At 35.5% G+C, this 16832-nt stretch overlaps 1 protein-coding gene across 5 annotated transcripts in view; it reads left to right on the top strand.

Annotated features, from left to right (window-relative positions):
- The window catches only part of LOC149799956 (monocarboxylate transporter 13-like), a 102096-nt gene that overhangs the window by 59516 nt on the left and 25748 nt on the right, over positions 1-16832 (top strand). For all 5 annotated transcript variants that reach the window (XM_089959456.1, XM_089959452.1, XM_089959455.1 and 2 more), the window contains exons 4-5: positions 3969-4703; positions 14010-14060. In XM_089959456.1, the coding sequence (XP_089815582.1) occupies positions 3969-4703; positions 14010-14060 (786 nt within the window). The remainder of the gene's footprint in view (positions 1-3968; positions 4704-14009; positions 14061-16832) is intronic.

The following is a 16832-nucleotide window of genomic DNA, read 5'->3' as shown; positions in this document are numbered from 1 at the left end:
TATCTGAATACATGTACGTAATTCATAGTTTATTGTGGCAGTAAAATTAACAAAATAATAATGATATAGTTTTATAAACAGGCATTTATAATTAACATTTTATTTTTCATACAATAATTCAACATGTCATTTATTATTCACAATACCAAGTTTAACACATAGATATACATGGTGAGGTTGGTTTGGTTTTGAGGGGTTTAACTGCATTTTTCAGGACATAAGATGTGATGCGATGTGATTTTGATTTTTAACGTAGCTTTAACAATTTTTCAGTCATATCGCAACGATGTCTGCAATGTGGCAGTTTATAATGATGTCTAGCACTGGGGCATCATGCCGCAGACATGTAGCATGATGTCCCACCCAGTCACATTATCCTGACACAAGGCCAACCAGTCCTAACACTAACCTCGCTGAACACCAAGTGTGGCATTTTTGTAAGTCTCTGGTATGACTCGGCCAGGGATCGAACCCACGACCTCCTGCATCCAAGGCAGATGTGCTATCCACTTGGCCACCAGAGCGGTCTCAGGACATAAGAGCTGTTCATGGTGGCCAGTACATTTGGTGGAAGACAAACCTGGACAACACAGGAAAGAACCACCAACCCACGGGAAGCTACAAGTTAGCTTTCTTATATACCCAGGTTCCTTGAGCTGAGACTTGAACTCATGTAGACAAAGGTGATATGTGAGAGGTCTGTTATGGCAAGCACCTTAGACCACTCAAGCCATTCAAGCCCCTTACATGGTGAGAAAAAATAGTGGACGAGAAGAAAGAAAAGTAAAACAAATAGTGAGATAAGCAAGAAGATGGAATTCTGACCACAAAACAATTTTTGTTCTTATGCTAGATCACGCCATCTACCATACAGATTTTGTCCATTCTCTGGGATTCATTCACAGGTTGGGTCCATCTCTGGGATTCATTCTCATGTTGGGTCCATTCTCCAGGATTCATTCACAGGTTGGGTCCATTCTTTGGGATTCATTCACAGGTTGGGTCCATTCTGTGGGAGTCATTCTCAGGTTGGGTCCATTCTCTGGGATTCATTCTCAGGTTGGGTCCATTCTCTGGGATTCATTCTCAAGTTGGGTCCATTCTCTGGGATTCATTCTCAGGTTGGGTCCATTCTGTGGGAGTCATTCTCAGGTTGGGTCCATTCTCTGGGATTCATTCTCAGGTTGGGTCCATTCTCTGGGATTCATTCTCAGAACTGCAGCTCTAGTTCTTGTTAGATTTGCTTTGGTCTGAGAAAAGTGGAGGGAACATACCATATACAGTACTCCCTCATTATAATACTACAATTATGCCATACAGTATACAACCTTATAATGAAGTACATTATAAATATGCTTTGATGCCCCAAGTCGATGATTGGGGTCCAAAGCGTTCTCCATTATTGATCACCCTCATCTCTGCTCTGTCCACATTGATTTATGGGCTTGACTAGTGTGTTTATATGAGAAAGCTTGTCTGTAACTTCCAGTTGGTTGGTTTGTTTGTATTGGGAGTTACCTGAATTCTACCTCTACCAGTTATGTTGGTTGCTATGTATAGTGTGCTGAAAAATGGTGTTGAACCCACAGTAACTACAACAAACACAACATGCTTTATTATCACATGATGAAATGGGATCCACAATCATACAGACCTTATAACAGGAACTGTGTTATAATGATGGGCCTTATAGTGAGACTGTCTTATAATTGAGTACATAGTACAGGTAAAACTCATTATAATGCAATTTTTTATAATGTGATTCATCTTATAACGCAATGGCTACATGGCTTCCATTTTTTTATTTAAGGTGACCTCTCTTTTTAACAACCTAAATAGATGCTCTTCGTATTGCTTGCAGATTATATGATCAAGAGGGTTGTTAAACTGATGACATTGACATATTATCCATAACCATAAACACCTTATAATAGGAACTGTGTTATAATGAAGGGCCTTATAGTGAGACTGTCTTATAATAAGTACATACTACATACATGTACTACTAGATACTGAAATGTTATCCAAAATCATTCCCACCTTATACCAGGAACTGTGTTATAATGATGGGTCATATAGTGAGACTGTCTTATAATGAGTACATACTACATACATGTACTACTAGATACTGAAATGTTATCCAAAATCATACCCACCTTATACCAGGAACTGTGTTATAATGATGGGTCATATAGTGAGACTGTCTTAAAATGAAGTACATAATACATATACTACTAGATAATGAAATGTTATCCAAAATCATACCCTCCTTATACCAGGAGCTGTGTTATGATAGATCTTATAGCGAGAGAGTGCTCTTGTTTACACAGAAAACAGCTCGTGTTTCTGAAGATAGTACATGTACGTGTATTATGTATGTAAAATGTAGGGTTTTATATTTTTCAAAAAATTTACAATAGTTTCAGTTGCTGAGACATTTTTTTATAGACATTTGTGAAAGTTTCAGTTGGAAATACAGAAGATATCGACTAACAAGTTTGACATTGGAAATTTCTTTACAGTGGATTGGCATTTACAGACACAGAAAACAATGAACTTCAGTGTCATACCAAGCACTGTAAATTAGATAATTTTCATAAGCATAAAATTGTGTAAATTTAGTGAAACAATAAAGTTTGCCAAAATTTTATTAACATGAATAGCAGCATAGTTGTGCATTATAATTGACCGCTTCAGTGTCCTAGTGGTTAGAGCGTCCACCTTGGATGTAGGAGGTTGCGGGTTCGGACCCCAGCCTAGTTAGACCAAAGACTTAATAAAACAGGTACTAACAGCTTCCTCTCTAGGCAATCAGCATTAAGAGGTTAGTGTTAGGACTGGTTGGCCTGTTGTCAGGATAATGTGACTGGGTGGGCCATGATGCTACATGTCTGCTGCATGGTGCCCCAGTGCTTGACATCACTATTAACTGCCACATTGCAGGCATTGTAGCGATATGACTGAAAGACTGTTTGTTAAAACTATGTAAAAAAATCCAAATCACACACACACACACACACAATGCACAATACAGTTAAGGTACTTCAGCTTAGCTCAGGTCCGTCTGCATATCTTATTATGTACTGAACCCTATTATAGTGGGAATGGTAACAAATTTGATGAATGCATGTACGAGTGTCAGGCATTGGGGGTTGGGGGTGGAACAAATGCCAGTCCAATGTATAGTAATAATTTAACTGCCAGTTTATGTCTTGATTAAGCTAATCCAGTGCTTGATAAAACTTAATTGTTGCTGTGTAATAACATTATTTTCTCCAGGCTATGGGTTTCAGAAACTTAACTGAATTTATCTTTGTCTTTTGTCAGCAAGTCCTATGCTTTGTGTAGCATCAGAAAATAAAAGATATACAAGACAAAGAATGATGACAGCAGTACTGTGTCTGAGTTCATGTTACAGTGAAGCATGTTATAGTGAAGCGTGTTAAGCATGTTATAGTGAAGCGTGTTATAGTGAAGCATGTTAAGCATGTTATAGTGAAGCATGCTATAGTGAAGCATGTTATAGTGAAGCATGTTATAGTGAAGCGTGTTAAGCATGTTATAGTGAAGCATGTTATAGTGAAGTGTGTTATAGTGAAGCATGTTATAGTGAAGCATATTATAGTGGGGTTTCCATGTATCAGTGTTGATATGCAAATAAAAATGTAGATTTGGCTTGATTTACTTAATTCACATGAAATAAATTATGCTAGAGTATAATATATAGAATCAGTGGAACCTGCACTTGATGTATAGACGATTGTCTAAGATGGTTGTCTTAGAGTAAGATGATTGTCTATGATGGTTGTCTTAGAGTAAGATGATTGGATTGTGGACTAGGTAGATTCCGATGACTTCTGCAGATTATTTTAAAGTCACAACAAAAAGTATCATGCAAAAAACATAATATAATTATTACTATTTTAATGAGATTTGTTTTGATATTCGCCTCTTTTATTTGTTTACAGGTATAGGATTTGGTCTGGCATGTACTCCATCAATTATGATAGTGGAGCAGCACTTTCACGAAGCACGGTTCGAGGCCCTTAGCGTAGTGGCCGGAGGAATTGGCGCTGGAATCATAACATTTCCAGTAGTTATTCGCCATTTATTGGACTACTTTTCTTGGCGTGGAACATTGCTGATTTTGTCAGGAGTGGCTTTTCATATGGTAATTTTTGGTGCAGTTATGAAACCAGCACCAAAAAAGAAAGCAGTTCATCTGATGCCATTACTCTCCTGTTTGCCTTTACGGCATCCAATATTTCACGGAATGTGCATAGCAAATTTATTCTGGAGCTTCGGTTCAACAGTGATATACATGTATCTGCCTGCATATGCTATTGAGAAGGGCACTGATTTCTATACTTCTACATTCCTTATATCCTGCATCGGAATGGCTAGTTTCACGGCCCGGATGATTTTTGCTTTCATGGGACATAATAGTACGCTGGATGATGTAACTGCCCTATTATGTTCTGTTTGTCTTGGAGTTGTGCTGACTGGTGTATCGCCATTACTGTTTAAGGATTTTGCTGGACAAATTGGTTATACACTTTTGTTTGGTTTCTACAGTGGATATTGGACAATATTTCTGTCACAAGTATCCAGAGAACTTATTGGACCAGAATATATTGCCATGGGCAATGGGTACCTTAGTTTCATGGTTGCAATGGGTTCCTTGCTTGGTGGGCCAGCAGCAGGTAAATAAGTATTTAATTTTTGCTTATTATTTATTTATTTATTTACTTACAATAAAGCTTCAGTTATTGAATTTACATATTGAATGCTCTGCATCACCTGTAACAACTTTATCAGTCCAAGGGCAAAGCATTCTCAAGTAGATGACTATGGAAATTTGCGACAACTGAAATTACAACAAAATTTGGGCATCTAGTGCTTCAAGTTTTCAGTATGATGCAGGTTACGATATGAAAAAAAGTGTTTTGTTAAAAAATGTTAATATTTCAAGAAAGTTGTGCATATGTCATTCTGTATGAACAAAAGAGAGATAAATACACAAAGCTACATGTGTTTTGTTTTGAGTTAGTGGATAGAATGAGCTTGATACGTTGCAGGGGCATGTCAGAGCCATCATACTGAGATGTGTTCATAAGCCTTGTTCAGATGAATGTGGTTTTGTATTAATTACATCCCCCATCTTTTACACTTTCAAACTATTTATATTATAGCTTTACAATGTGAACAAATTGATTAATGAAAGTTTGATTTACACGTCAAATGTGACACCCGATTAGTTCCAGTATAGGTGTGTGATATGGAAATATGGATTGGACAGCTGTATGAAGCATGGATCAAGCATGTAAGATTAAATGAGATTAAATGAGACTAATTAAAAAATACTGTAGCCTGTTGCTATGTATCACATAGTCCATACACTTTGTCTATAGTGTGTGCAGTTTAATATTTTTGATAATATAACATGTGAACATATCACTTTATGTGATTCTGATTGGTCCCAATAAACTCTTGAAATTATTGTGCAGTATTCACTTTACTAATTGGCTGCGATCATGGGGAAAACTTTTTTAACCCTGCCTTCTGGAGTGTTTTGTTTTCAATGAGCATTTTGGCTACCATTTCTTGATTCGACTTGTGAATGGGAATTGAGGGAAAAATGGCCTCATCTTTTTCAATATTGCCATTTTACCCCCACAGGGATTTGTTATGTCATGTATAACATATAAGATGAAAAATGGCAAAAACCCCATGACAAGAACAATAACAACAAGTAAAACTAAGTAGGGGTTGGGATAGAGGGGCAGTATATACATGTAGTAGCATGGAATCCACCCTATATTCAAGCTTGGTTTAAATGTGAACTTACTGCAGTAAAAAAAACTCACCTTTGTTCACAGAAGAATTTAGACATAAACCTGTCTTTCCAACTGATAAACCTTTATCCAACCACAGCATATTTACGTCGTAGATATATGATGCAAGTCTGACGCAAAAAGAGATTTGTTTATGTCTTCTGTACAATCTAATGTTCCAAATCAGAATACTGCAAACAACTCAGACCAGTGCTGTGCACTGTATCCAACAATGTGACATCACACACATTGGACATTTTGTGTTGACAAATGTTTTGTCTTTTATAAAATATTCTGTTTACTTGGATGGATGCTTATTCTTTGATTTATAGTTAGCAAAAATGTATAATATACTTTTACATTTTCAACTTTGTTTGGGACTGTTTGTTACACACAACAATGAAAGGTACAGTGTCTGTCAGAAGGAACAAAATTATTCATTTTTCTTTCTATCTAAATAATTTCTACTGAAATATAACTATGTGATAAAAAAATCTCAAATGGGTAATGATTTAATATCAAATTTATGAAACTTGTTAAATAATGTCCAGTTTTTCTCGCCAAGGCTCACAGAAGTTGGAAATTATTTAACTTGTTTCATAAATTCAGTATTAAATCACTACCCGTTTGAGATCCTCTATTATATGTCTGTTAGATTGAAATCTATTTATGCTGAAGACAAGCTGCTCATTGGTAAAGAATTCAGTTTGTGCTCCGCATTGCAATGAATTTCAAAGGGGTTTATGTGGATGCAGCATCTATATTGAATCTATGCGATGTTGGCAATCTATGTTTATTACCGTCACATCAAAACCAATGAGGATTCAGTATCTTAACAGTAATCTAACATCTCTGCTTTATAAGCAGGTAAATACAAATCCAAATGAAGCATATTGTGACCTACTTCATGCTCTAGAGCTTCCTTATATGCCTGTTTGATAACGGTTGTTAGTCATTCCTTGACTTATTAATTCCCCTAATTTACCCATGATGCAACACACTTCCAGCGAGCAAATCTATATGCAGTGATGGAGGCCAACAAAGCACCGAATTAAAGCTGTCCAACAGCATATAATGTGTGTATGTTTCTTATTAATCACGTCTTCATTTGATACCAATATATAAAGTTCTCATCAGTCTAAATCGATCTATGCCAATAAAAATGTGTTAAAATGCAAAATAAAATTTGTATTATTTTTTAATCAGTTTCACATGCGAATTTATCAGTTTTAATATCCTTGCAACGTACCTCCACCCATGCCATTTGTGATGGTACCACATAGTTCGATGCTAACATAATAGATGTGAAGCATAGCATTCAAGCTATACAACATTATATAATATGTGTAGATAAGTTATTAATTACTTCTTCATTTGTCTGTCCATTCACCTAATGCTTTCCTATACGAACATTACTGATCTTCATATCCTTGCTACATGCCTCTACCCATGCCGTTTTGCGATGGTACCACATATTTTGATGCTAATACTATAGATTTCAAGCATAGGGTCCAAGCTATACAACAATTTATAATATGTGTACATATCTTATTAAGTACTTCATTATTTGTCTGTCTGTTAGGGTTAGCGACTTGACCGATCTACATATCCATGCTATCTGCCTCTACCCTTGCCTTTTTGGGATGGTCCCACCAATTTTGATGCTAATACTATATATTTGAAGCATATAATTAAAGCTATCCAACAGAGTACTTCATCATTAGTCTGTCTGTGCAACTAATGCGTTCATATACAAACGTTTTCAATATAGGCAAATAAGTCATACCAATCATATACAATCATTGATTTTGACAAATTTGATATCAATTTATATGGTTCCAATCACTCTAAATCGATCTATTGAATAGAAATGTGCAAAAAAGCAAAATAAAATAGATGGTATTTTTACTCATTATCGCTTAGGGTTAGCGATTTTACCGATCTAAATATCTATGCTATGTGCCTCTTCCCTTGCCATGTTGCCATGACATTTCGATGCTAATGTTATAGATTTCAAACATAGAATTCAAGCTATCCAACAGTATATATTATGTGTATGTACCTTACTAAATAAGTCTTCATTTGTGTGTCTGTGCGCCTAATTCCTTCCTATGCATGTTTTCCATATAAGCAAATAGGTCATACCGATCATAAACAGCCACCGACTTTGACAAAATTTATATCAATTTTTATGTTTCTCATCAGCCTAAATCTATCTTTGCCAATACAAATGTGTGAAAATGCAAAATAAAAAAGTTGGTATTTCTTTTACTCAATATTGTATAGGGTTAGCGACTTTACCAATATATATGTCCATGCCATGTGCCTCTACTCATGGCGTTTTGCGATGGCGCCACATATTTCGATGTTAATACTATAGATTTCAAGCATAGAATTCAAGCTATCCAATAGTATATAATGTGTGTATGTATCTTATTAAATACGTCTTCATTTGTCCATCCGTGCGCCTAATGCCTTCTTGTACAAACGTTTTCCGTATAGGCAAGTAAGTCATACCAATCTTATACAACCACCGATTATGACAATTTTGATATCAATTTATATGTTCCTCATCACTTTAGATTGATCTATGCCAACATAAATGTGTAAAACTGCAAAATACAAAAGTTGGTATTTTTTACTCAGTATTGCTTAAGGTTAGCGACTAGCTAGTTGATGCATCCGTAACGGGAGTAATGCATGCCGGAAATAGGGGTTGTAAATTCACGCACACAGTGTCTGATTTCAATGTTACACCAAAGAACTCTTCAAGGCAGCCTATTTTCAGGGGCAGTAATAACCCTTATCGAACAGACCTATAACATTCAGGCCTTACTGTATACTGACAGCTGTATGTGATTTGAATTGGTTTACCTTATTTAACATGCCAAGAATATTTTGTTAAATTTGAGGTTCATAAAACGTAAGTTCCAGTCCCTGAATATTTTTAATGATCAAATACCTCCCCCTACCCCAAAACAAAATAAAAAACAAATACCAAATTGACTGAAGTTCTTCATTGAACACAAATGGCACAGACTGGTTTATTAGTAAGTTTCACATTTTTCGAACATGAGAAGTGGTTTTTAAAATATGAACTATTTAAAATAAGAGAGGGAAGCAGTCAGGACTATTAGATTTACATGTTTATTCTGGGTTTCTTTTGTGCTGATATTTGTTTGAAGGTAAAACTGTAGTTATAATATGTTATCTTGTAATGTGATACAGTCCTCTCAACTGTCATACTGAAAGATTACCTGATAATGCTGATGGGAAATATCACAGCTTTTGTAAATAGTGTAAAGAGAGACAAAATATTTGTTTTTGTGCTATTGATTTCTTAAAAGGCTGAAAACCAGAAAGAGACATTCCTCTGACAATGCCTAATGACATAAGATGTATTAATATAGAAATTAAATATGACAGACAAATAAAGTCTTTTCCTTCTTTTTTTCTGTCCAACATATGTACAAATTTCGATTAGTAATTTTTTTTTGTAAACAGCAGGTAACTTGTCATGGTCAGGAACTTGTTTTTTTTTCTTCTCTCTTTAAAGGCAGGTTGAAGAGAACATTTTCCAGCTGAATCCAAGCATGTCTAAATCAGGGACATTTTTGTGAAATTTTGACTTTTTTTGTTTTTCATTCTGCTGATTGGACCCATGATTTTTGCCTGCTTGTCAATTTTGTCCATATGAAGTCTGTCCATATTGAAGTATGTCCATATGAAGTCTGGTCAGGCCTACTTTAGATTTAACACATTAACCCCTGGAGCTTTTTGTCATTTTTGCTGAAAATCGAGTAGGAAACACATTTTGAAAACTATTTCTGAATATATCCGAAAACACCAAATCCCCAATGATCTTTCAATAACATACTGCCTAGTTGTGTTAGAAACATCGTTTCTCATTGGTTATTTGACTTAAGCATGAGTTTTTATTTATTTTGTGCTAAACGGAGCCATTATTTATGTAGGGAGACCACTCTTTATTCCAAAAGCCCATATTAGTGTAGGGTACAGATCAGCGGGGAGGTGTACTTTGATCGTGGTACTCTAAGTATGATCTGAGCAGCTGTTTTGAACTTTTTGAAGTTTCTGGAGTAGATATTGAGATGAACCAGACAGAATTGAGTTACAATAGTCGAAGTTATAAAGCTGTAAAGCTACATCCATATTATTTAGCTGTAAAGCTACATCCATGTTATAACGCTGTAAAGCTACATCCATGTTATAAAGCTGTAAAGCTACATCCATGTTATATAGCTGTAAAACTACATCCATGTTATAATGCTGTAAAGCTACATCCATGTTATATAGCTGTAAAGCTACATCCATGTTATAAAGCTGTAAAGCTACATCCATGTTATAAAGCTGTAAAACTACATCTATGTTGTAAAGCTGTAAAGCTACATCCATGCTATAAAGCTGTAAAGCTACATCCATGTTATAAAGCTGTAAAACTACATCCATGTTGTAAAGCTGTAAAGCTACATCCATGCTATAAAGCTGTAAAGCTACATCCATGTTATAAAGCTGTAAAGCTACATCCATGTTATAAAGCTGTAAAGCTACATCCATGCTATAAAGCTGTAAAGCTACATCCATGTTATAAAGCTGTACAGCTACATCCATGTTTAAATCTACATCCCAGTTCTTTTCTCTAATACAACCTACTTGGCCCTATCATGAACCTTGATGACATCACAAACCCTGAAATAAGGTACTGCCTTATGATACAGAATTATTCTGCCATAGTGAGTTACCAGTATGAGAATTACTCATGGTAATTGTTATGTATTTACTGGTTTGAGAATTACTCATGGTACTTGTTATGTATTTACCAGTATGAGAATTACTCATGGTGCTTGTTAAGTATTTACTGGGATGAGATTTACTCATGATAATTGTTATATATTTACTGTTATGAGAATTACTCATGGTAATTGTTATGTATTTACCAGTATCAAAATTACTCATGGTACTTGTTATGGTACTTGTTATGCATTTACCAGTATGAAAATTACTCATGGTACTCATTATATATTTTACTGGTATGAGAATTACTCATGGTGCTTGTTATATATTTACTGGTATGACAATTACTCATGGTGCTTGTTAAGTATTTACTGGTATGACAATTACTCATGGTAATTGTTATATATTTACTGGTATGACAATTACTCATGGTACTTGTTATGGTACTTGTTATGCATTTACCAGTATGAAAATTACTCATGGTACTCATTATATATTTTACTGGTATGAGAATTACTCATGGTGCTTGTTATATATTTACTGGTATGACAATTACTCATGGTGCTTGTTAAGTATTTACTGGTATGACAATTACTCATGGTAATTGTTATATATTTACTGGTATGAGAATTACTCATGGCAATTGTTATGTATTTACCAGTATGAAAATTACTCATTGTACTTGTTCTGTGTTTACCAGTAGGAGAATTACTCATGGTACTTGTTTTGTATTTACTGATGTGATAATTATTCATGGTACTTGTTATATATTTACTTTTATGATAATTACTCATGGTACTTGTTATGTATTTACCAGCATGAGAATTACTCATGGTATTTGTTATGTAGTTACCGGTATGAGAATTACTCATGGTACCTGTTATGTATTTACCAGTATGATAATTACTCATGGTGATTATTATGTATTTACCAGTATGAGAATTACTCATGGTAATTGTTATGTATTTACCAGTATGAGAATTACTCATGGTATTTGTTATGTATTTACCAGTATGAGAATTACTCATGGTATTTGTTATGTAGTTAATGGTAAGAGAATTACTCATGGTACTTGTTATGTATTTAGCAGTATGAAAATTACCCGTTATATGGTTCACTGTTTCGGAGAATGATGCAGGTCTAATGTTTGAGGTGTTGATTACAGACACTAGATCGTATGCCATTTACAAAAGCCATTATTGGCCCAATCCATTAGGCACATATTGTGTGGTTTACTTTTTGGCAAGATTCTGCTTCATCAAACATCAATAGCTGTGTGGAAGAATGTCTGTTGGGGAGAAATACCATATCTACCTGCTTGAGTGATTCTCAACAAATGTTATGCAATAACACATGATTTGGTAATTTAAAACACGATTATATCTGGTGCGATAAAACAAATCATTCATAGAAAATGGGGTAACTTTCAACCATTATTCATTTTTACAGCAGTTATTTAAGGCAAGTAATTGAATCTTGAAAACTCGTACATATCTGACAAATATTTCTATAAACATTTTCCCATCTGTTTAAAATCTTTATAAAAGCCCAGACACAATTCAAATTGTATTTGCTGGGCCACCTTGACAACAGCTAATGGCCAGCCCTTGCAGCCATTATTGATTTCAGTGTATAGATCAATATTGTGCTCATTTATGTGGTAATAGTAATGGCTTCAATAGCTTTTTATATGTGATGCCAGGGAATATGAATAATGAACAGGGCTACATGTATTGATCCAGACAATATTTGTATAGAATTAATCCTAGGGAAAAGTTTATTCAACTCTCTTACTTTAGGCATGGCTAACTAGGAAAAGTTTATTCAACTCTCTTACTTAAAGCATGGCTAACTAGGAAAAGTTTATTCAACTCTCTTAGTTAAAGCATGGCTAACTAGGGAAAGTTTATTCAACTCTCTTACTTAAGGCATGGCTAACTAGGGAAAGTTTATTCAACTCTTCTAAGGCATGGCTAAAATTTATAATCATAGACTTGTGTGTATGTCTGAAACTTCATGTCATAGCTGAAGATTAGTTTTGGCATGTTTATTTTTTCTGCAGGTATAAGAATACTTCCTTCACTTTCATTATGCAAATTTTTTAGACTGGTTTATGGCCCTAGTAGACTTGTTTTGTTAATTTAATCCGTGGTCTTGGAGTATTGCATGCAGTGCCTTGGATACAATATTATCTTATAGATTAAATGTATATACTTTGTTGGCTGTATTTCTTGTTACATACCATCTCTCTTGACAAGCTGTCTGTCTGATCCAGCTAAAAGCATTCCATGTCTTTGCATGCTGGATGATGTTAGGAAAGGCCACCACCTAATAAAATTGTTACCTGATTAGTCCTAAAATAAAAGTACCTTCGTTTCTGGTTTCATATCTTCGCTAGCCAAGGTTCTGATATGACAACCCTATTTACACCTTGGCAGATCGAACAGCTATATTGGTGCTTTGTTTTAGCGACATCTATTGGATTTAATGAATTGCCTCCCTTAGCATGTAATGCCAACTAATGAATAATATGTAACAGCAGTGCATTGTAAATCGGCCAAAAATGGTGGAGGCAATAAACCTAAAAAGACTACTTTATAAGTTTAACATCGAAAGTATGACTATATACCAGAGGAAAGCCATTACAGATGTATTTGAGTCAAAGATATTTGTCAAACATGGAAATTTGCTTTTTTTTTTCAGTTCATTCAGCTTGTGTGCTCCCCTTGTCTCAATTATGTAGGAACAGTGTTCAAATTTGGACATTATTTTGATTGGATGCAGTGGCTTGCCACTGCATCCAATGCAATTCGCAGACACAAAGTACAGAAATATCTGTTCGATACACCAAGGTGTAGATAGGGTTATTATATTGGAATCTTAGCTACAGAAGATGCTTGTTTCCTGACAGACTCTTAAGTTTTTGCTGGCCATCTCTAGAAATTTGTTCAGCCATTAAAAATAGCATTGCCAAAAAGATTCCATTTTGTTGTTTAATTTTGTTACTCTCTGAATTTAAATTTGTTTCTAGGCAATAGTGTTAGACATGCTCGTTAGGCTGCTTTCTATTTCACTTAGTATTTATAAGTACCTCCAGGACATATACACATAGACAGTTTGCTAATTGAAGTCAACATAAATCAAATGCAAATTATGTAAGCAATTACATTAGCAGCTCATACATAAGGTTGTTGTGTAATAATGACAAGGTAAAATTAGGTCATGCAAATGTCGTTCACTTTTGATAAATAGAGTTTGAAAAACGTTGGTAAATATATAAATCTAATTGTGACCGACCAACCCAATTCATGCCTTGGCATAAAATCAGAAACATGTACTGTATCTTTATAGGTTTTATGAACGTTTAAAAAAAAAGTTTGAGGTACATGTAATTTCATTGCATTCTTCATTGCATTGCAGGTCTGCTGATTCAGGAGGAATCCGAGTTCCAGTATGCTTTCTACCTGGCAGGTATGGAATTTATATCTATTCATCCATGGCTTAACATTGGGTGATAAAAATATATTTTATGCTGTGATATAACACATTGAGATGCCATGTTGGAATATCAACAAGTAACACATTATTGGCCATTGCATTATTAATAAAGCTTCACATTAGACAGTGTAGTTCAGGAAACACGAGGAATACCTGTAATACAGTATGTTAATATGCTGCATGCAGCTTGTGGTACATCACTCCCTTATTATGATGCACTTCATTATCATACATTCCTATTGTATGTCACTGGTAAAAGCACTTTATGGTCATAGATCCTATGCCATGATGTACTAATGTCATGTACATCATTAAAACACAGTCTAACTACATGTATAAGGCATTATACTCCATGACTTCCATGCTGAGCATTATAATGAGTGAGTACTGTATAATGACTTGTTATAAGGCTGTATATTCTATCTCTATAGCTGCCATTGACATCATTATAATGAGGGAGTACTTTATCATAAACTTCATTATAAGGCAGTATACTTTGTCTCCCATTGATGGCATTATGAGAGCATACAATATCATGTACTTCAATATTAGGCAGTATACTTTGACTCCCATTGATGTAATTGTGAGGGCATACAATATCATGTATTTCAATATTAGGCAGTATACTTTGACTCCCATTGATGGCATTGTGAGGGCATACAATATCACGTACTTCATTATAAGGCAGTATACTTTAACTCCCATTGATGGCATTGTGAGGGCATACAATATCATGTACTTCATTATAAGGCAGTATACTTTGACTCCCATTGATGGCATTATAATGAGGGAGTATCACATCATGTACTTCATTATAAGGCAGTATGCTTCGACTCCCCTTGATGGCATTGTACTGAGGGCATACAATATTATGCAACCCATCATTTCCCAGTCTATTTGCATATAATGGTATATTGCATGATGGATTCATGGTTTAAAAAGTTGACTAATGAAGGTTATTTGTATAATTGTGATGGGTGGAAAAGGCAAGATGATTGCATGATATCTAAAGAGGTGTCATTTTGGTGTGGCTTAAAAAATCTTGAGTGTAATACTCAAGCTTTATCCCAAAATTTGGAAAATCCCAAAGTCACAAAAGTCAAACTTTCATTACACTGAAGCTAAATACACAGAACTTCAAAAGAATTTCTCAGCTTGAGTCATGCTCTGTTTTGGCTCAAAACTTCATGATTACAGTATTCATGTTCTAAACTCAGTCCCAAAAGTTGGACAGTCCCAGAGTTCCAAAAGCTGGACAGTCCCAGAGTTCCAAAAGCTGGAGAGTCATTACATTGAAGCTAAAACCATAGAACTTTCAAGATTTTCTCAGCTTGATTCCCTACTTTAGGAAAAATAAATATATTTGACTTGTATGTATTTCTTTCTTTTCAGAATACGAGTTTGAGTATTAGTTGTTTGCTAAAAAGGTTTTGAGAATATGGAGCTAGGTCCCCAGGGATCCTCAAAGCCAGAAACTTGAGCTTTGACTTAAAACCCCAAATATTGTATAAGTACTTTTGGTTCATTTGAAATAAAGCAATCTAGTAGAGGGGCACAATTGAAAAAAAATCCAAAAGTTCTGTGATTATAGCTTTATTCTAACAAAGTTACAAACTGTTAAAACCTATTTTCACTTGGATTTTAGGTTTACGTTTCTTGTTTAAAAGCATTCAAAAATATGTGGCCATAAATTACTTTTAAAATATTCCTCAAAAATATATATATGCAGCCTTTTGATTGGTCAGAATATTTTCAAGTAACATTTATATTTGCAATAAAGTTTTATGATGGAAGGGTCTTGATTGCCATTGTTTTATGGTTGTTGTTGTTGTTGGGTTTAATGCCATTTTTCAGCACACGATAGGCTATACATGGCGGCCAGTATTAATGGTGGGGGAAGAACCCTGGAAAACCCCGGAAAGAACCACATTGGCCGAATCTGAGACTTGTTTTATGGAAGTCTGTGATAGAACAGTGTAGATCAACTCTGCTGGCAGATTATGTCATGGTAGATCTTGGCTCTGTTGGCAGATTATACCAAGGTAGATCTTCGCCCAGCTGGCAGATTATGTCATGGTAGATCTTGGCTCTGCTGGCAGATTATGCAATGCTAGATCTTGGCTTTTCTGGCAGATTATGCCATGGTAGATCTTGTTCATGCTGGCAGATTATGTCATGGTAGATCTTGGCCCAGCTGGCAGATTATTTCATGGTAGATCTTTGCTCTGCTGGCAGATTATGCCATGCCAGATCTTGTCCATGCTGGCAAATTATGTCATGGTAGATCTTGGCTCTGCTGGCAGATTATGCCATGGTAGATCATGGCCCCGCTGGCAGATTATGCCATACTAGATCTTGTCCATGCTGGCAGATTATACCATAATAGATCCTGGCCCTGCTGGCATATTATGTCATGGTAGGTCTTGGCTCTCTGGCAGATTATACCATGATAGATCTTGGCCCAACTGTCAGATTATGCCATGGTAGATCTTGGCTCTGCTGGTGGAATATGTCATGGTAGATCTTGGCCCTGCTGGCAGGATATACCATGAGAGATCTTGGCTCTGCTGGCAGATTATGCCATGGTAGATCTTGGCTCTGCTGACAGATTATGCCGTGGTAAATCTTGGCTCTGCTGGCAGATTATGCCATGCTAGATCTTGGTCCTGCTGGCAGATTATGCCATGGTAGATCTTGGTCCTGGTGACAGATTATGCCATGGTACTCTTGGTCCTGCTGGCAGAT

This window comes from Sinohyriopsis cumingii, chromosome 5 (genome assembly GCF_028554795.1).
Source record: "Sinohyriopsis cumingii isolate HCF-2022 chromosome 5, ASM2855479v2, whole genome shotgun sequence".
Lineage (NCBI taxonomy): Eukaryota > Metazoa > Mollusca > Bivalvia > Unionida > Unionidae > Sinohyriopsis > Sinohyriopsis cumingii.
This window is presented reverse-complemented; position numbering and strand designations above follow the sequence as displayed.